General features: G+C 47.1%; 1 protein-coding gene across 1 annotated transcript in view; it reads left to right on the top strand.

The window, feature by feature from the left end:
- The window catches only part of THSD7A (thrombospondin type 1 domain containing 7A), a 367,288-nt gene extending 347,952 nt beyond the window's left edge, over window positions 1-19,336 (top strand). Inside the window, exons 21-31 of the mRNA XM_083186796.1 lie at window positions 1,450-1,591; window positions 1,999-2,114; window positions 3,264-3,381; window positions 4,380-4,525; window positions 6,547-6,721; window positions 9,962-10,135; window positions 10,392-10,487; window positions 11,821-11,903; window positions 12,878-13,091; window positions 14,183-14,270; window positions 16,879-19,336. Of these exons, the coding sequence (XP_083042922.1) occupies window positions 1,450-1,591; window positions 1,999-2,114; window positions 3,264-3,381; window positions 4,380-4,525; window positions 6,547-6,721; window positions 9,962-10,135; window positions 10,392-10,487; window positions 11,821-11,903; window positions 12,878-13,091; window positions 14,183-14,270; window positions 16,879-16,963 (1,437 nt within the window). The 3' untranslated portion in view covers window positions 16,964-19,336. The remainder of the gene's footprint in view (window positions 1-1,449; window positions 1,592-1,998; window positions 2,115-3,263; window positions 3,382-4,379; window positions 4,526-6,546; window positions 6,722-9,961; window positions 10,136-10,391; window positions 10,488-11,820; window positions 11,904-12,877; window positions 13,092-14,182; window positions 14,271-16,878) is intronic.
- The last annotated feature ends 2,703 nt before the right edge of the window (window positions 19,337-22,039 follow it).

Here is a 22,039-nt window from a genome sequence, read left to right as displayed (position 1 = left end):
AAGGCCACACCATTGTATTAGCTCTGACTGATTCCATGGACCAAACATTAAGTATCTCATTGGCGAAATAAATGCTGGCTTGGTGCAGATAAGATGCTCAGGATAACACTACAGCGGGTCCAGCTGGCATGGGACGGATTAACCCCTTATAGTAACCGTCTCAGCCACAGTTTGCCGAATAAGCTTCTCTGCTGTACTGTGCTGTAACAAGCGCCCATCATCATAACTGAATATGTAATTCTCCTGCCGCTGTTCTGTGGATACTGAGATGTCTGAGGTGGCAGACAATAGCTGTAGGAATACTAATGAGTGTCTGTCACGTACAGTGTGAGGCAGGTGCAGCACGGATCACTGGCATCCCCTGTCATTAGTATGGAAGGGCTGTTCTGGGGACGTCCTGGTAGACAGGCCCGGCGCTGACACAGGGAATGTGATGCACTAGGGGGGAAATAGTAATACTGACTGATTTACAGTATTAGGGGGTTCTATGAGCCCGATTCAGACCTGCTCATTGTGCTGCGTATATTCGCTGCTGAGCGGGTAAACGCCGCCCCGCCGAAAACACTCCCACCCAAATCCCTGCGCCACGCTGCGAGCTAATGTGTACGCTTAAGGCCCCATACACTGGGCCGATTTGTCCTAAGGCCAATCGGACCAGTTTGCCCGGAGCCCCCTGGCAGCTCTCCGGGAGGCTCACACGCGATCTGGCACTGGATGTGCCATTTTCTTGCATGTAATACTCCCAGGGAGCTGCTGCGGCGGCGGCGCGCGGGGGGGGGGGCAGCGGGGTCCAGCCAGCTGGTGGTGGCGGCGGGGGACGGGCAGCTTGTAATGGCTGGCAGCGGGGTCTGTCCAAGCAGCGGCAACGGCTGGGAGCTTGTAGCCGCATTTTGCCGGGCAGCGGGATGGGGTGGGGCTGCTGAATATTTTGAAATGACTGGCCGGACACTGATTGGCTGAGAGGAAACAGAAGGACATTGCAGTTACTGTGGATATCGGCCATCTTCTTTCCTCTGCAACAAAATGAGTTCCAGAGTCCCACAATGGGTTCTAATAGTTGCAGCAGGCAGACTATGTAGGAGCTGTGATACTTTTTAACCTGAGAATATGTTGACGATAGAGAATTGTGGAAAAAGCTGAAATATGCCCACTTTAAATATGACAATTAAGTTGCAAACTTGGCTGAATACCATAATTGTGTCTGTGAGATCTTCATTATTATGCAAATTAATCTGCAGCGTTTTAATGACATGTTTAGTAGTTTAATTCTCTGCTTGAGTCTCAGATTGCTGTTTGCTTAATTCGCTTGTCTAACGTGCGCTATCTGTTTGCAGACTCATTAGCTGAAATCCCTCGTTCTGCTCCCTCGCTCAGCCGCGTTCTCCGGATTGAGACGTTTACTGACTGACACTTGTCAGGAGGATAATACCCTGTGTTTCTGCCTTACAGCCTTGTGACGGGAGCGGCGTTCGTGAGCGGTCAGCAACACCCATCCGGCAGGCGGAGGAGGGCAAAACCTGCCACACCGCCACTGAGACGGAGGCCTGCATTCTGAACAAGAACTGCTACCATTATGAGTACAATGTGACAGGTATGTAGACGGACTACAGGCCAGCAGGGTTGCCTACCCTCCCGGAACGGCCAGGAGGCTCCTGAAAATAGGGTTCCCCTCCTGCGCCTGGAAAGGTGGGTGAAGAGGCTGGAACTTTTGGGCCTCATGGCTGTGATCGCATTCGTAGCCGTGCACATGAGCGGGATTAAACTGTGACGTAGCGGAAGCTAATTGATCACTGGGCTGCAAAAAGTTGCAGCCCAGCGATCAGGTGTGAATCAGAACTTTTATCTCCATCTACTTTATCTCTCTACAAGGCAGAGCACATAGTATGGTGGGAGTATTACAGCCCCTGCAAAACGCCACCTCTCTATGGTCCCGTATTGTGTACTTTGTGATGCACTGTACCTGCACCAATGCGGAACGCTCTGCTCTGTGCCCTGCAGATTGGAGCACGTGTCAGCTGAGTGAGAAGGCTGTTTGTGGGAATGGAATCAAAACCAGGATGCTGGACTGTGTGCGCAGCGATGCTAAATCCGTAGCGCTGACGGACTGTGAGGAGGTAAGTGAACAGCTGTTATGGTTTACAATACAACACTGCCATGGAAAATTGGAGTGACTCAGGTGGGCAACTCATCTGGCCTATGATGCAGGTCCGGATTGGGGGGGGGGGGGGCGCTCAGAATCCCTCTAGGATCTGTCTAGGGACCCCTGCACCTGGCATGTATTTTTTATTTAATTATTATTTTTTAGCTAAAGGTTTTGTGCATGGGAGTGGGGTAGTGCTGCAGCTTCACCTACTGTATCTGCCAATGTGACAATGATTAATGGTGCAGTGCATTACTGGGAGTTGACTAAGGCCCATGAGACTTTGCACAAGAGGTTGAGATGCTTGTGCTGAGCTCTGATTAGTGGAGCTCATCACATGCTTATCAGGCCTGTGGGGGACAGCAGCAGCAGCAGCCTCGTCATGGGAGGATTTTTAATCAGAGGCAGTGCTGAGCCTGTGAGGTCTCCTACAGAGCAAGGTACAGAGTGACAAACTTATATATATATATAGAGAGAGAGAGAGAGAGAGAGAGATAATGTCCATTTAAACACATAGACGCCAGTCACTGCTTGTTATAATGAAAGTTTATTTTACTTCATGTAGCACATAAATAAATAACGTGCATACTGTTTCACCAGTGCATAAATCCTTAGGTATAGTGCATAATTATTGTGAACCAGCCATGGTTCCTCCAGCGGCTGTGCCGGGTCGCAGTCCCCTGACTCCTTTTATCAGTATGGTAGGCTGGACAAAGAATGGCCTAAGCTTGAATAGCTGTCCAGGCGGGATCTACTTATACCAGACGCCTCCTGCTGCATTACCAGGTCCGTGTGTCGCTGCTGCTTCCAAGTAAGGAGCAGTGACGCTTTTTACGTCTACATCCCCCTATGTGTGAATAAGCCCCTGAAAAGCTGCTGGAACTTCAAACTGAAGACACAATTTACTATAATTGATATCAATAGCCATAAGTTTAAATATAAATTAATATTAATTATTGTAACAGTTTATTTTTATATAAATGAGGTACCTTATAACAATAAAGTCCTTGTCTTGCTCATCATAACCCTAATCTGTTTTTAGTTTCAATATACATAGAGAGGTACAAGTCACACATTTCTGTCACCCGTGATGCCGGAGACTGACCTCTCCCTCTCATTGTAGCTGGGGCTGGAGAAGATGTGGCAGATGAACACCTCCTGTGTGGTAGAGTGTCCGGTAAACTGTCAGCTCTCCGACTGGTCGCCTTGGTCCGAATGCTCAAAAGACTGCGGCCTGGCAGGTTTGTTATCAATGTTTGCACAGGAGAACCAATGATATGACGGATAGTGCTCAGGGGAGTAACTAGCCCTCTGTGGGCCCTAGACAGCATGTGGAAGGGCCCCTGCAAGTACCAACCATCGGCAAAAAACTCCCATAGATACACACCCCGAGGCAGGCAGAGTGAGCAGCCCTCCGGAGGCAGGCAGAGAGCGCAGCCCTCCGGAGGCAGGCAGAGAGCGCAGCCCTCCGGAGGCAGGCAGAGAGCGCAGCCCTCCGGAGGCAGGCAGAGAGCGCAGCCCTACCGAGGCAGGCAGAGAGCGCAGCCCTACCGAGGCAGGCAGAGAGCGCAGTCCTACCGAGGCAGGCAGAGAGCGCAGCCCTCCGGAGGCAGGCAGAGAGCGCAGCCCTCCGGAGGAAGGCAGAGAGCGCAGCCCTCCGGAGGCAGGCAGAGAGCGCAGCCCTCCGGAGGCAGGCAGAGAGCGCAGCCCTCCGGAGGCAGGCAGAGAGCGCAGCCCTCCGGAGGCAGGCAGAGAGCGCAGCCCTCCGGAGGAAGTCAGAGAGCGCAGCCCTCCGGAGGCAGGCAGAGAGCGCAGCCCTCCGGAGGCAGGCAGAGAGCGCAGCCCTCCGGAGGCAGGCAGAGAGCGCAGCCCTCCCGAGGCAGGCAGAGAGCGCGGCCCTCCCGAGGCAGGCAGAGAGCGCAGCCCTCCGGAGGCAGGCAGAGAGCGCAGCCCTCCGGAGGCAGGCAGAGAGCGCAGCCCTCCCGAGGCAGGCAGAGAGCGCGGCCCTCCCGAGGCAGGCAGAGGGCACAATGATAAGAAAAAGATAATGAAATGCATTTTATAAAAGTTACATTAGCGAATACACAAGTCACTAAAATAAAAATGAAAATAGACAACAACATTAAGAAGCAGATCATTTCCGTAACATGAGTTATGCCATTGTCATATATACTATGTGTCACATTTGTAGTATCTTGTAAATAATGGTAAAACAACAAATCTATGCCATTGTCTGTAGGGAAGATGAAACGTAGAAGGACAGTGATCCAGCCATCCCAAGGCGATGGGAGACCTTGTCCATCCCAGATGGAGCAAGTCAAGCCGTGCCCTGTGAAGCCGTGTTACAGATGGCAGTACGGCCGCTGGTCCCTGTGTACCGTGGAGGTATGGATGTTACATTGCTGTTACACTTGTGGTGGTTGTTCTTCTTATTACATTTAGCATATACTGTATATATCCCTGATGGCTAATCTGGACACTCCAGCTGTTGTTGAACTACACATCACAGCATGCTCTGTATCAGATTTAGTATGGCCAAAATAGCAAAACTGAAGCAGAGCATGCTGGGATGTGCAGTTTAAAAATATCTGGAGTGTTAAGGTTAGCCATCAAGGGTATATATCCTAGTATAGAGAAGGGATGGGGAACCTTTGGCCCTCCAGCTGTTGTTGAACTACACATCCCAGCATGCACTGCTACAATTTTGCTATTTGGCCATGCTAAAACTGTAGCAAAGCATTCTGGGATGTGTAGTTCAACAACAGCTGGAGGGCCGACGGTTCCCCATCCCTGGTATAGAGATAGGATGACACAGTGGTGGGCCCATCTGATCCTGTAATAGAAGACACTGTTTCTGTAACTACTATTCAATGGGCAAATGAAGAATCCAGCTTTATTTATTATTTATTTATGTACAGTTACTTATATAGCGCAGCAGATTCCATTGCACTTTACAAATATAAACAACAGTGATAAAACAAACTGGGTAGAAACAAACCGACATAGAGGTAGGAGGGCCCTGCTCGCAAGCTTACAATCTATAGGGATAATAGGAGGGATACATAAGGATAGGATTCCATAGCATGGCAGTCCCATCAGATTACAGGACAGTCCTGACGGGATGCAATTAGATATGAATGCTACTGGAGGTTATGGGGGGTCCTGAATATGATAGGCTGCCTGAAGAGGTGAGTTTTTAGGCTTGAAAGTTTGGAGGCTAGAGGAGAGTCTTAATGTGTGTGGCAGGGTATTCCATGCACATTACTCTTTGTATTTCAGGGCATAATCCATGATTAGGGTAAATGTCCTTTCCTCCAGTAAGCATGGAAGGAGGTAGACTGTACATGGAACAAAACAGAGTTCAGCTGGTAGCGTGTAGACAGGAAGCTGGTAGCAGAGTGTAGACGGGAGGTGGCAGAGTGTAGACGGGAGGTGGCAGAGTGTAGGCGGGAGGTGGCAGAGTGTAGGCGGGAGGTGGCAGAGTGGAGGTGGCAGAGTGTAGACGGTAGGTGGCAGAGTGTAGACGGGAGGTGGCAGAGTGTAGGCGGGAGGTGGCAGAGTGTAGACGGAAGGTGGCAGAGTGTAGGCGGGAGGTGGCAGAGTGTAGACGGGAGGTGGCAGAGTGTAGGCGGGAGGTGGCAGAGTGTAGGCGGGAGGTGGCAGAGTGGAGGTGGCAGAGTGTAGACGGTAGGTGGCAGAGTGTAGACGGGAGGTGGCAGAGTGTAGGCGGGAGGTGGCAGAGTGTAGACGGGAGGTGGCAGAGTGTAGGCGGGAGGTGGCAGAGTGTAGGCGGGAGGTGGCAGAGTGTAGGCGGGAGGTGGCAGAGTCTAGGCGGAAGGTGGTAGAGTTCAGAGCGAAGGTGGTAGAGTTTAATCGATAAGGAGTGTACACAGAAGTAAGAAGAGTTTAGGAGATAAGGAGGTAGAGTGTGTGTGGAAGGAAGTGAAGTGTACACAGCAGGAAGTAGCATGTACACCAAAGTAGATTGAGTGTACATGGAAGGAAGTAGTGTGTACACAGAAGAAGATTGAGTTTACAAGGAAGAAAGCAGAGGGTATACAAAAATGAGGTAGAGTGCAGTGTGAGAAGATGAAGGTGCGGTAGAGTGTGAGAAGATGAAGGTAGAGTGTGAGAAGATGAAGGTAGAGTGTGAGAAGATGAAGGTACGGTAGAGTGTGAGAAGATGAAGGTAGAGTGTGAGAAGATGAAGGTAGAGTGTGAGAAGATGAAGGTAGAGTGTGAGAAGATGGAGGTAGAGTGTGAGAAGATGGAGGTAGAGTGTGAGAAGATGGAGGTAGAGTGTAGGTGGAAGGAGGTAGAGTGTAGGCGGAAGGAGGTAGAGTGTAGGCGGAAGGAGGAAAGGTGTACTGGATGGAATGTCAGCTGTCCCTTATATCTCATGCCAGGATGCTCAGTGTGGAGAGGGCACCAGGTTCAGGAACATTTCCTGTGTGGTGTATGATGGATCACGAGAAGACTCCGGAAAAGTGGTGGATGAGGAATTCTGTGGGGACATAGAGCTGCTGGTCAGCGGAGACAAGAACATTGTGCTGGAGGAGTCCTGCTCTGTGCCCTGTCCAGGTAGGGTGAGGCATTCACACACACTGCACATTTGCTGGAGGACTTTCATCAAAATATATTTTAGTTTGCTGTGTAAAATTAAAGGTGACCTGATATTATTACTGTACTCCCTGCTAGCACGACCGCCGAGGCATTGGGTGGGCCCAGGTACTGGCAAGGGCTCTGTTGGCCCCATAAAATTGCAAATCCAAATGGTGCACATAATTGTGGAATATATTGGGGTACGGGGGGCTGCCCAGACCTCGCCCGCACTCCCAGGGTCTTATAGAAGCTTAAAGTGGAAAAGTAGCAGAACTGAGGGAAATAGCAATTCCTTATCTACACTACAAATACTAATCCTAAGGACCTAGAACACTACACAGCACAGGAATCGCTCCCTATGGCACCAATCAGATATACAGTATATGTATACAGACACATACTGTAAATACAACACAGCTCATTTCAAAAGAAAATGATCCGATTTGAGTATTGTACTGACAGGTTTTTTTAAATGAAACAATACCGATGGCTCTTACACGACACACTTGTCAAAAAACAACAACATCTCAGACTTTTTATAATCTCTTATATATTTAGCCAGATCTGTCACTCATCCCCTGTGTAGCTAACGTTCCCGCCCAGCGGCATACACAAACCCGCCCCCCCCTAGGGAAAAGACCAGTGTTTTATGTGTATAACGTTTTCATGTGTATAACGTTCCACCCCCTTGACATCACCTCTCCCCGCCCAGCCAGGGCTACAGTACACGCCCACCATCCACCATTACTCCACAGCCACCATCCACCATTACTCCTGCACCCCCCCCCCCCCCCCTCTGCCAGCACCCCGGACCCCCGCGACCCCCCTCCCGCGATTCGCAAGACCCCCGTGGGACCCCCGCGACACACCCCCCCCCCCCCCCCCCCCGAATCGCGATCAAGTTTCAAAAATTTTTAAGGTGACGGTACACGGAGCATAGCTCCGCCCCGCACACCCAGAAGTCCCGCCACCAAGTTCTGATTGACCCACGGCCTATTCAGTCAGATATAATGGATGACCATCGATAGCTACAACAATCGATGGTTATCCAAGTAATATGTTACTACTATCGATGGCAGGGTGCAAAATCGCCATCAATGCCAACCATCGATGGCGTCTGCACCAATGCCTATCCCTACTCAGCAACAACCAAAAACCTTTACTACCCCTCATTCCCACACACCTCTATCACTGCCCTGCCACCTGTTCTCCTGCCCCGTAACTTCCGCCAGTGGGGACCCGCTCACCCTGTGTTGCCCATATTCCCCAATCATGCTTTACCACCCAGCCTCCTGCTCTCATGCATCCTAACTCCCACCCAGTAGGAAGAGACACTGACTCAGGGCCACCTTCCTGTACTCCTGTGCTGCCACGCTGGACCCTCACCCACTGGCAGAAGCTGCAAAGTGTCCCCCACCCTCCTCTTTAGTCCCCCGTATGCCCACACACCCCTATCACTGCCCAGCTTCCTGCTCTCCTGAACCGTAACTTCCACCACTGGGGAGTCGCTGACGCTGTGTCGCCCACATACCCCTATCATGCCTCATAGCCCAGACTCCTGCTCTCATGCACCCTAACTCCCACCCAGTAGGAGGAGACACTGACTCAGGGGCACCGTCCTGTACTCCTGTGATGCCACGCTGGACCCTCACCCACTGGCAGAAGCTGCACAGTGTCCCACACCCTCCTCTTTAGTCCCCCCGTATGCCCACACACCCCTATCACTAGCCAGCTTCCTGGTCTCCTGAACTGTAACTTCCACCACTGGAGAGTCGCTGACGCTGTGTCGCCCACATACCCCTATCATGCCTCATAGCCCAGCCTCCTGCTCTCATGCACCCGAACTCCCACCCAGTAGGAGGAGACACTGACTCAGGGCCACCATCCTGTACTCCTGTGCTGCCACGCTGGACCCTCACCCACTGGCAGAAGCTGCACAGTGTCCCCCACCCTCCTCTTTAGTCCCCCCGTATGCCCACACACCCCTATCACTGCCCTGCCTCCTGTTCTCCTGCCCCTTAACTTCCACCACTGGGGAGTCGCTGACGCTGTGTCGCCCACATACCCCTATCATGCCTCATAGCCCAGACTCCTGCTCTCATGCACCCTAACTCCCACCCAGTAGGAGGAGACACTGACTCAGGGGCACCGTCCTGTACTCCTGTGATGCCACGCTGGACCCTCACCCACTGGCAGAAGCTGCACAGTGTCCCACACCCTCCTCTTTAGTCCCCCCGTATGCCCACACACCCCTATCACTAGCCAGCTTCCTGGTCTCCTGAACTGTAACTTCCACCACTGGAGAGTCGCTGACGCTGTGTCGCCCACATACCCCTATCATGCCTCATAGCCCAGCCTCCTGCTCTCATGCAAGCTAACTCCCACCCAGTAGGAAGAGACACTGACTCAGGGCCACCGTCCTGTAAAGCATTGCACGGATCTCACTGATCTGTGCATGGTTCTGTCAAACAATTTTTGGGCGATTTTTCAGTCATGTTTGGTGTGCGATTGAAATAATCGCAAAGGTTGGGTAGCCCTTATCCGGATATCCCAAAAACTAAATTTTTCGGGGTTTTTGTCGTCCCAATTACCCCCCCCCCCCCCGTCCCGCACCTTATTTTATACTCCCCTCATCCCCTGGTGTCCATCATGGCGGCCACCAATTTTGTCTTCAGTGGCATCCTTAACCTGTAACCTATTACATTTGCAATTTTGATTCTTCAATGGGAAAACATCTGGATGCGATTTTTAAAGTGCGATTTTAATGGTCACAGCAAAACGAGCGATTTTTAATCTCTATTACATATGCGATTTTTGCAAACCGTGTGATTTATGCAGGTTTCAACCAACAAACATCGCATATCTTGCAAACGCCCACCCTATTACATCTGCCCCGTGTCGTTCCGTTGAATAGATTCTCTTGGAAGATTATCGCTGCATTCTGCAGATCCCTACCTATAGGATAAAACCTCTGCAATATATCTTGAAGATAATCTGAAACCAAGAAGAGTTCCAGCGTTGTACAGTATCTGGGGCCATGTGAGTTTTCTGGGAAGTTGACAGATTCTCATCAATCCTAATAAACCCCCCACCCCAATATGCTGCCAGTAATATTAGTAATGCTAGGAGGAGCGCATTGGCATATTGTACATTGCATTGCTTTGTTACACTATTAGGCACATTGTAATTAACCCAGGCATTGATATTTGTCTGTCACAGGTGACTGCTATCTGAATGAGTGGTCTGAATGGAGTTTGTGCCAGCTGACATGTGTCAGTGGACAAGACCTGGGCTTTCCGGGGGTGAAGGTGCGCTCGAGGGCCGTGATAATCCAGGAGATGGAAAACCAACATCTTTGCCCAGAGCAAATTTTGGAAACAAAACCATGTCAAGGTGGGTGAGACGGGGCTGGGCATGAGCCCCTATAAATATACTAATGGAAACACTAAAGGATTAACATTACCTGTGTATACTTGTGTGTATAGTTATTGGCATGTGTCTATTACAATTCACACCACCTATCGCGCTTATGAGAGTCATGTGATTGCCCGTGAGCTCCGCGCAGGAGACGGACGCCTGAGATTACTACTGTTATCATTAATATTATTTTATACTAACACATTACCATTATGCTGATCTCTCCACACAGATGGACAATGCTTTGAGTATAAATGGCTGTCCAGCCCATGGAAAGGATCTTCCCGGACAGTATGGTGTCAGAGATCAGACGGATTTAATGTGACAGGTTAATAAGATATATATTTCCCCGGATTCCTAATAATTGCAGTAATGTATAACAATAGGTTCTGCCAGTCCTGTCCGATGAGCCCAGATACGCTGTATTTATCCAGAATTACACTGCAGGGCCGGATAAGGGGAGGGCGGGGGGCTCAGGGGGGGTCAGTATCCCTGGCCCCCCTCTATCTAGGGCCCCCCTGTGGTCGGCATGTATATTTTAGCTAAAGGTTGTGTGCATGATAAATGGTGCTGAGCATCGGGAGCCAAGGCACACTGACTGTAAACGTGTGAAGTGCATTACTGCGAGTTGACTAAGTCCCATGAGACTGCACAAGAGGTCAGAGGCTGAGGGGCTTGTGCTGAACTCTGATTGGTGGAGCTCATCACATGCTTCTCTGGCCCATGTAGGGCAGCAGCGGCGGCCTTGTCATGGGAGGGTTTTTAATCAGAGACAGTACTGAGCCTGTGAGGTCTCCTACAGAGTAAGGTACAGAGGAACACACACAGGCTTTCCATGTGGGATATATATATATATATATATATATATATATAACTTGTCGGTGCGGCGGCACTCAGTTACAATAGAAACTTGACTCACAGCCTGTTAGACGCCGATTCTCCTAGGCTGTTTGCCCGGAGGACCCTACGGAAGGCACCAGACCCTATGCCCCTGTATGCAGTGAGTGCCAGGATTACAAAGTTTTATATATATATATATATATATATATAAATCCCCCCCCCCTGCAGTTACCCATTGAGCAAGTTTATGTTGCCTTTACTCTGTGTTTTGACAGTGTAATATCCTCCAGTGCAGTTTGTGGCCAGTAATGACAAGTGGGAGAGGAGCCCCTGTCTAATGTGACCTGGGCCCCTAGAAGGCTTAATCCAGCCCTGTGCAGGTGCCTCCGCATTATCTACAATAAACAGGTGTCAGAGCCGCAATAATACAAGGGATCGGGAACTTATCCCAGATCCCTGCTGCTTATACTCTGAGTGACCATACACTACTGCGATTTTGCCCAATTTCATCCTATTTCGATACATCGGGTCGCTAAATCGAATAAAAAGTGGAAAATTGCATGTGTTTTACCTCAGATTCGATGCACGGTCCCGTGTAAATCGGATCAGAGCCCCTAGATTGCTAATACTACATTATAGATTTATCGGACCCGCGTCCCTTTGGATAACATGGATTTGTGGATTCACAACTGGATATTGTATTGTCTCTTCTTGTATTTGTTACGTCTGAGCGCCGCACCTGTGCTAAGGTATATTTGCATTTATCGCTGTTACGGAACCGCGCTGCCATTGATTTCAGTCGTGTTTGTGTCTTCCTACAGGAGGCTGCTTTGAGGTGCACAGACCGGAGAGTGAAAGGACTTGCAGCCCGCCGTGTACCCAGAAACACTCGTACTGTACTGAGGTAAGTAGGGACACCCACAGGGAGAGAGCAGCTGTTACACCGCAGCGCCGCTGCATGCCTCATATATCCCGCAGCAGACAGGACGCTGCCTGAGGAGCGGGGGGCAGTTACTTGTCAGACAAGTTTGATCCGCGGGCGACTCATTAACACCCATCATTTGTACCGAATAGTATAACGACTTAATGACAGAATCACTGCTCCTTTATTGCTGATCCTATTAGCCTCCCGCCGTCACCAGGACGTTACAATGTAATGTCATCAAAACAAAGAATGCGCTTTACCCTCCGGCTAGATGTTGTGTATAGATCTACAATGTATTTATACATTATGTTAATATTGTACCATTTGTTTTGCAGTACAGGAAAAGTACTGTCAATGAGTTGTATCATTTACAGGGGATATAGGGCCTGATTCTGGTTGGCGGTAGTTTGCTACTTTACGAGCCATGTAACTCCGCCACTAAAGGTGGCCATACACACGCAGATTTATCTGCAGATCTGTCTGGTTGGAACAAAAACATGGTTATGGATGAGAGCAAATGACAGTTGACCATTTGCTTGGAAATGCTGGAAAACTGACAAACTGTCACTCATCCATAACCATGTTTTTGTTCCAACCGGCCAGATCTGCAGATAAATCTTACTAGTGTATGGGCACCATTAGTCAGTCTCTGGTGACTTAGATTAGCGGCGCCAAGAACTGGGCAGGTTGAACTACCCCTCCCCCGCTCCATGCGCCTATGTCATTGCATACTCAAACAGGCTCCTCCCACATATATTGTTTTACTGCATAGTGTACCATGGTGACTATCTCGTACCGTGTCTGCCATAGACAGAAGCAGGCGCGAAGGATAAATCCGAGTGATACAAGATATCCTATACGTCACTGTATTATTCCATGTATTACCCTCACTCACCCCATGAAACCTCTGGCTATTGTGATTCCGATATTATGCTTCTATATCTCATTGGAAGACGGGATCCTGCGGCTGTGAGGATGGCTACACAGAAGTGACGTCGTCCGACGGGACGCTGGATCAGTGCACGCTAATTCCTGTAGTGGTCATGCCCACTATGGCGGACAAGAAGGGCGACGTCAAAACAAGTCGAGCGATGAACCCCACCCAGCCGTCCAGCAGCCAATCGGGGTACGGGGGCAGGACGTGGTTCTTGCAGCCGTTTGGCTCCGGTATGTAAACATTTTTTTTTTTGTAAATAATCTTCACTGTAGAATGATATAATACTGTATGATATATACAGATGTGTCCGCATTCGCCTGGAGTCTATATACTGTACGGCGGGAGATGCAGATCTTAAAATAAGAGACATCTAAATATCTAATACTCTCAGCAGTGGATCACCCGTTACTGCAGCAGTGATTAGTGCATAGCTGTCATATGCAATCGGCCAAAAGCCTGAATAAATTTGCAGGAATACAGCCATTGGGTCACCAGCAAGTTGTTAGACAGTCATTCGGTCAACACCATTAGGTCAACATGTGCCTAGGTCAGAGATGGCTAACCTTGACACTCCAGATGTTGTTGAACTACACATCCCAGCATGCCCTGCTACAGTTTTGCTATTTGGCCATGCTAAAACTGATGCAGGGCATGCTGGGATGTGTAGTTTAACAACAGCTGGAGTGTCAAGGTTAGCCATCACTGATCTAGGTCAACATGCAGGAAGGTCGACATGAGTCTAAGCTGACATGGGTTAGGTCGACAGTCAAAGGGTCGACATGGGGATTTTTAATGTTTTTTGAGCCGACATGTGCCGACAGGCGGCATTTCATGCCCTACCATCCACTAGGGCGTGGTGGGAGAATAAAGAAGAGTGCAGAGCGTAGCGAGCCATGTGAGGGGATGCAGACACTTTAACCTGTGTCGACATTCGGGGTTAAAAAAAACTGTGAAAAACCCCATGTCGACCTTTTAACTGTCAACCTAACCCGTGTTGACCTAATGACCCTGTCGACCTTATGTAGACCTAACCCACATTGACCTAGACTCATGTCGACCTTCCTGCATGCCAACCTAGACGCAAGTCGACCTAGACGCATATCGACCTAATGGTGACGACCTAATGATTAACTACTTGCTGGTGACCACCTGATCCACACCCGATTTGCATATGCATGAATAGATTGTTGCATTCCGTATAGTATAACATCAGTAAGTCGCTGTATTAGTGTAACACGTTAATACAACTAACCTGAGAGAAGCTGCAAATGATTTATGGTCATTTCTGTACTAACCGTAAACTAACATCCGCTCTTTCTAGATGGGAAACTGAAGACCTGGGTGTATGGGGTAGCTGCAGGTGCCTTTGTATTGCTCTTATTTGTGGTTTCTATGATCTATCTGGCATGGTGAGTTTTCAGGTTTTTATTAAGATCTATTATTTTACTAATAAAATGATTGTAACAATGTCAAATAAATATGTTCATGTTCTAAAGCAGCTTTTCCAATGTACTCACAGTATACTTTATGTACCAGTACAGCCGCCTTGTTCTAAATGCCTAATTTGAAAATCTTGAACAACAGCACCACCAGTAGGTCATATATAGGTACTGCACTCTGAAATATGGAAGTTTATAAACAAGAAACAAATGAATAATCTCTCTTGCTAATGAAGCAGAATGACATCAGGGCTGCAATTAGCAACTTTTTAGACTCTGCGATTGCCTCATCATGGCCACGCCCCAACTATTCAATGCTGAGAATACCGACATTGTAAAGTGGGTGGCGTGGCTATTGCCCGCTGGGTCTGCCCACTTCACTTGGTAAGTGGGTGGCTGGGCATTAGGTGGAGGCCAGATTAGCGATGGCCATCGTTGCGATCATCATCATCGGTCGCCATCGGATGGCAATAGTGCAACCAGTCATTAATGGTACGTAGCATACTATGCAATGGATGACCATCAATTGTTTCCCTGATGCTGGCCATCCCTTTTCTTTGACTGAATGGCCCGTGGGCCAATTAGAACCTGGGGGCGGGGCTTCATGGGTGTCAGGGGTAGATCTATGCTCTGTGTCCCAGCCCCTTGGGAGGAAAAAAAAAAAGTATTTAGTTATGCTGTGTTATCAATGGAGGGGAACCATCTGATTCTCTCCATTGTTGGCAAAACTAATCTACATCGGCCATAATCCATAAATGATTATGGATCATCGATGGTCGATGGCCATCTCTAGGCCAGATCCAGGAGGCTTGCCCACTCTTCCAGGCAGTTGGTAGTGCCACATGATTTTTGGGAAACGCTCAGTCAATCCGCAAGAGTAGGCAATTGTAGGGTATGCATCGGGATACGGTCATTGGGGGAAACTTACCAAGATGTGTATTCTACTTCACATGTGATGTTGCTATGGGCAACCAATCAGATCCTGTCTACTATCTTCTAGAGGGTTCTAAATGAATATGAAGTAGATTCTGATTGGTTGCCCATAGCAACATCACATGTGAAGTAAAATACACATCTTAGTAAATTTCCCCCATTGGGTCACCACCAAGTAGATCGACAAGCATTAGGTCAACATCACTAGGTCGACAGGCAGATAGGTCGACATGCAGATAGGTTGACCTGAGTTTAGGTCAACATGACTTTAGGTCGACATGACTAAGTCGACATGCAATAAGATCGACAAGACTTTAGGTCAACATAGGTTAGTTCGACATGGGTCATTAGGTCGACATGTTTTTTTTTTGAGCCGACATGTGCCGACAGGCGGTATTTCATGCCCTACCATCCACTAGGGCATGGTGGGAGAATAAAATAGTGTGCTGAGCATAGCGAGGCACCGTGCCCGAAACATGGCGAGTGCAGCAAGCCATGCGAAGGGACACGGTGGTACGTTTTGGTGTCCATGTTGACACGACATGTGCCAACTGGCGGTATTTCATGCCCTAACCATCCACTAGGATGTGGTGGGAGAATAAAATAGTGTGCCTGAAGCATGGCGACCCATGCGAGGGGATGTGGTGGTAGGTTTCGGTGCCCATGTCAACACAACATGTGCCGACAGTATTTCATGCCTCAGCATCCACTAGGACAGTGGAAAAGCCGAATCAAGGGGTACGGGAGAGAAAAAAGGTTGGGAACCACTACACTAGGACATAAGGGTAAAAAAAAACATGTCGACTTTTTCACTGTCGACCTTACCCATGTCGACCTAATGACCCTGTCAACCTAACCCATGTCGAATTTCCTGAATGTCAACTTAGACATATGTAGACCTAAATGAATGTCGACCTAATGGTGTTGACCTAATGACGGTCTAACAACTTGCTGGTGACCAACTGATTCACACCCTGTGGTAAAACCCCAGCTTTACCGCATTTTCCTATGTACTATTACCCGGCCGCACCGTTATCGCAGGGCAGGGTATCGCCACCTTTCCCCCCTCCCTTGGGCTTACCTTCTTGCAGGTCCTCCTGGACCCCGGAAGGTAAGCCCTTCCTCCCCCTATCAACACAGCCGGACGTCCTTCCGGCTGCAGGGGGGAGAAGGAGGGTTAGGGTTAGCTGTCCCCGGCGTGTAGGCAGCAGAAGCCGGCTGGGAGGTGACGGAGACCCCCCGCAGACCAGAGTACAGGTATCGCGGGGGGGCTCCGTTACCGCACCGCGATGCCAGCCGCATATGTTAGTACATATGCGCTTTTTTAATACATCTCGCCCAATGCATCATCCCGCTTTTTCTGTACACGGTGCCTGTAATTCTACAAGTAATGTTTATAGTCATGTTTGGGTCAAGAATTACAAGAAGGAGGGCTGGCGGATCTCAGGATAAATGCTGCAGTGGACATAAAAATATTAGTTGATTATAAGATTGTTTAGCAAATGCCATAACTAAAGCCTTATTCTTCTGCTGCTCCCATTACACCTATGCCCTGATCAGCAATTACAAATTAATTAATTAAATGTTTGTCATAAAACGTTTGATTTATCTAACCCAAATATTTGCCTAATTTTTTTATCCATAGTAAAAAACCCAAAAAGCCACCAAGACGACAAAACAACCGCCTGAAACCACTAACGTTGGCATATGATGGAGACGCGGACATGTAAGACAGCAAACGCTGAAAGAAAATACATTCCTTCTCTGGTGTCTTGGAAACGTACAATATAAAGAATGTTTTAAGAAAGAACTCAATGGCAGAGATTTAAGCACAGTCTACATGCAGTGTAACGTCACTGAATATTCTATAACCCCACAGACTGATTTTCAACTGGAAAACGTTTCATTCTAGATGTACATATTAAATGGTCTGGTGCAAGACCTGACGTTTTAACCTCATGTAACCAGTACTTATGAACTAATACCATAGTCTCTACAGCCAACCGCAAGGCCATGTGATAGACTTTGCTCTTTTGGGGCAAGTAATGGGGTTTGATGTAAATAACATCATATAGAAGACTGATCTATGAAGACATTCAGAGTTTACAGCATGTATTCCGTCAGAGTGTAAGGATAAAATACGGGACCACAGGACCAATCGTACCCAACGCTGCTGTGCCACAGTACACATGAACGTGTACTGAATTGCAGTATTTTGTAGTAATTATTCTGGGAAGCGAAACACGTGTAAATGAGATCATGTTTCTACTTTCTCTAGTTCTCCCAATTCCGCCTACATCATTTGCTGTATGTAAGGCAGAACGTGCACTATATTAGTGCAGCATGTTATGTACTTAGTAATGCCATAGAAAATGCCTCTTTTCCTACGGGATGGTGTCTTGTGCTAGAAGCGTCAAGTAGACATTTGAGAATCGAGAAAAAAAAGAGAGAGACTAAAATCGGGATGAGAGTAGAGTCTTAAGATGGGATCAAATATCTGTACATAAATCTGCTGTTTTCTAGTTAGATGAAACTGTGTCTCGTTCCCTTGGAAGCCCCTCCCCCTTCTTATTTATATTTAATACAGACCCTTACGTTATTTTGTTCTGTATTCTTGCAGTTTGTCCATACCATAAACAGAGAGATGCGCCACCCCGAGGAAATCCTTGTTCTGACACTTGAGTTTTGGGTCATAATGTTACAGTGAAGCCTTTGGATAGATGCAAAAGCCAAACATTGTTAATAAAGTTTTTTTATGACTTCAAAAGAAAGACAGATGTCACATAGCGGCAGAGATGAGCACTTTGCCTAATGAACTGAATGAAGGGCTGAAAAGCACTGAAGAAAAGGCAAACACAATAAGCAGTGCATTTGGTAGATATTACAGAAGGCTTGTACAGAACTGTAAATTAGGAGATGGGTGCCCTATTTAATGGGCGAGGACTGCCTGTGTTTCGCCCACGGATTTTATTTTGCTCTTTTCCAAATGAATACTGATGATATACTACACTGCCAGACTTGGATATGTGACTTTTCATTAATATTAATATATTCTGTGTTGCAGTTCTGCATCTTATATAAAGAACTAACAGTAGGTCAGCGACTTTTTTTTTTTATAATGACGAACAAGTGTGCAGGGATATACAACAAGCAGCCCTCCAGCTGCTGTAGAACTACACATTCCAGCATACACTGGCACATTGTATGGCAAAACTGTTGCAGGGCATGCTGGGATGTGTAGTTCCAGAGCAGCTGAATACCCCTGCTATAGGTGATTTCATGTTGCATGGAAGAAATGGGTATTTAAACCCATCCCACTATGGTTAGGCCAACCAATCAGGCTGCCCAGCAAATGAGGGTCAGCACAACTTCTCTTGAAGTGAGTCTATAAGTGTCAGTGTAGCAGGTATTCTAAACAGTATTTCTGGTCTAGATGGGGATTCTGGGCATCTGTAATCACCCACTCCATCACCCCATCAATTCACCACCATATCAATTCACCTCCCTTTCAATTGCATCCTATTACCTTTAGATCAACATACTACTAGCTAAACTAATGCAAGTTAATATGTGATTGATTGGTATAAATCACGTCATTGGTGTTGTAGGGTGTCCACCCTTGTTATTTCATTAGCCTGGACTTGTTAAACTGTCTCTTGAGTTGTCCCTTAACTATCGAACCACTTTCAAATGCCTTTTCTGCCCTAATAATAAGTGGGTGGGGTTTATCTTCTGTCCCTCCCCCAATGTGCCAAATAAAGGAGGGGGAGATGGTAAACTATATTAGATGGTTATTTTACTTATTACTGCCCACAATCTTCAGTATCTGATATAATTACACCGTTCCTGGTATCGAACAGATTGGGAAACTCCTTAAGACAGTAAGGGAATGATTTCGAGTAAACGGAGGATTTGACAAGAACAACCAATCAGATTTTAGCTATGACTGCTTAGAATACACTAGATAAATGATAGCTAACTGGTTGGTATCAGCATCACCTCTATAAAGATAATTAAGCAGCGGGCAAATGATGGCACTTGGGCTTGGCCAATATTACATCTGGGTAAATACAGCAAACCTACTGTAACCGTGCCCCACTAGGTCACTTTGGGGCTTATTCAGACCTTCATACACTCACAGCCTAGAGAACAGGTTAGTGCCTCCCCACCGAATGACACATGCCTCCACCATAGAAAAAAGGGCCCGAATTCAGACCCATGTGAACGAATGTGAATCGGCCCCTTTGTTTCTGGAGAATTCCATCCATAACATAAATACAGCTTGGCTGTATATAAGTGAGTTGTACTATAATACTACGGCTTACCTGGGGTCTGGGTTCTACAGTCCCCCCGTCGTCACCGTTCTGAAAAGGGGCACATGATAGTGGGAGCGGCCAGGGGTCCCCAGATGCTGGAACTGGGGGAGAAATCTACAGCAATACCGTAACTTATTAGCTTTTGCCCAAAAATGAATTTTTCAGCTTTCTGCTATTTGGCCTTGAGGCTGAATGTACTGTAATTGTGTTTGGCCTGGTATAATTACGTACCTGCAGGATAGTTCTAATAAGCCACTATACCTTTTCTCTGCGTTGGTCTGAAATCTTCCACAACCAGTATCCATTATAACTGCAGCTCCATGGTTGGGATCCTAAAAGGGAGAGAACCCGATTTGTGAAACTTTAAATCTGTTACATTGGAAAACGCTTCATGTTTCTATTTATTTATATCTGTACCTGCAATATTTTAATTGTGGATAAAAAAAAAAGTATTACCAAAAGCAATGTTTATATAAATACTGTGCGTAATGGACTGCATTAATAATGCTGTAATTGTAAAGAATATCCACTATATTCACAGCTAACTGTGTGCTACAATCCATGTACCGGATGAGATCTGTAGGCATGGACCTCCAACAGCTACTCAGACATGTATGTTTATATGTAGCAAAGTAACCAACATACAGTATATATATATATATATATAGTGGGAGGCGGACCGACACTCACCCCTCGGAATCAGCCGCCCCGGTGCCTTTTAACGGTAGATAGATAATCACAGAGAATAAAGACGGCACTCCAGGGTCTTATTCAAAAAGAATTAGCGTGTATTTAAAGCATAAATGAGGCCAATGTTTCGGGGTTACAATGCCCCTTTGTCAAGGCTAACAATGGTGAAACATTTTTTTTTAATTTGTTTCACCATTTTCACCATTGTTAGCCTTGACAAAGGGGCATTGTAGCCCCGAAACGTTGGCCTCATTTATGCTTTAAATACACGCTGATTTTTTTTTTAATACGACCCTGGAGTGCCATCTTTATTCTCTGTGATTATATACAGTATATATATACATATACAGTTAGCATTTTCAGTCTCGTTAAGTATACTTGCAGTATACACAACATAGCTTTTGTGCAAAAAAATTTAAATACGTCATTCCACAAACTGGGCCCAACCTGTCATGATCAAGATTCCAAACACAACAATATTTCAATGGACATCCAAATTTCAATGGCAACAATATTTCAATGGGGGCAAAGGCATGAGTTAACACAATAGGCACAATGTGTTAGTACCTTATTTGTGTATTTTTTTTTGTTTCGTAATATAAATTTCTGCCCCCCCCCCCCCCCCCCCCCTTTGACTGACCCGGTATCGGTTCTGGATTCGGTGATAGCGGCAAGCCAAGAATCTCCACTGCCTAATTTCATTTACTTGAATGTGTATTTCATATTCTACTCCTGTATATGGAATGTTTACTTTTATTGTTCATTTGTAAATGATGTAATGTATTATTTCTTTATATTTTTTTTTTGTACATTTTTTTTTTAACACAGAATATGTTTAAAAAATAAATAAAACTCAATTGTGTTTTGTCATTCAGTTTATACAAAGAGCGTGCACAAGGCTAAGGGTTCCCCTTTGTGTTTCTCGTGGACCCACACGTATCTCATGTACAGTTATGCGAGCAATAAAGAACACTATGGAGTTTTCTTTTGCATCTTTGTGTGAATGAAATATCCCAAATTTGGACAAGGGCCTGATTCACTACCGATCGGAAGGGGCCAAATTCAGTCCCGTTCCGATGGTGCGGTGTTTGCCCATGCGCATTTCTGCGCATGTGCAAACTCCGGCACCGAAAGGCTTCTGCTAGCTACTCATTCACCGGGCCGTTTGTTTTGCGGGAAGGGAGGGCCGGGGTGGAAGGAGGCTTATGGGACTATGGGAATGCCCAGGTTTTTATGGGCATCCCCATGAAAATGATGGGGTCGCAGGTGGACCGAAGCCTGCCAGGGGCAGGCCCTGATGTCACAAGATGTCAACACCCACCCAGTCTTCAGCGATTGGTTTTAAAATGTGTCACGTTTACATTTTCTTGCACTATTTAATGGTTAAAAAAATGATCGCAAGAAAGTAGGGTTTTTTTTTAACCAAATTTAAGTCTTTTCAGCATTTTGTGGCACAGAAAAATCTACGTAGTAATATGTCAGTATTTTCTACAACTTTTTGAAAAGTATAAAAGTGAAAGTAATAATATACGTTTTTACCTGTTATGGTACAAAAATACCTCTCCTGTCAATACAACACCTCCATGTACCTGTCCCACGTCATTTACACCTCCATGTACCTGTCCCACGTCATTTACACCTCCCCGTACCTGTCCCACATCACATACACCTCCACATACCTGTCCCACGTCATTTACACCTCCCCGTACCTGTCCCACATCATATACACCTCCCCGTACCTGTCCCACATCATATACACCTCCACATACCTGTCCTACATTATATACACCTCCCCGTACC

Source organism: Crinia signifera, chromosome 5, assembly GCF_055691185.1.
Source record: "Crinia signifera chromosome 5, ASM5569118v1, whole genome shotgun sequence".
Lineage (NCBI taxonomy): Eukaryota > Metazoa > Chordata > Amphibia > Anura > Myobatrachidae > Crinia > Crinia signifera.
This window is presented reverse-complemented; position numbering and strand designations above follow the sequence as displayed.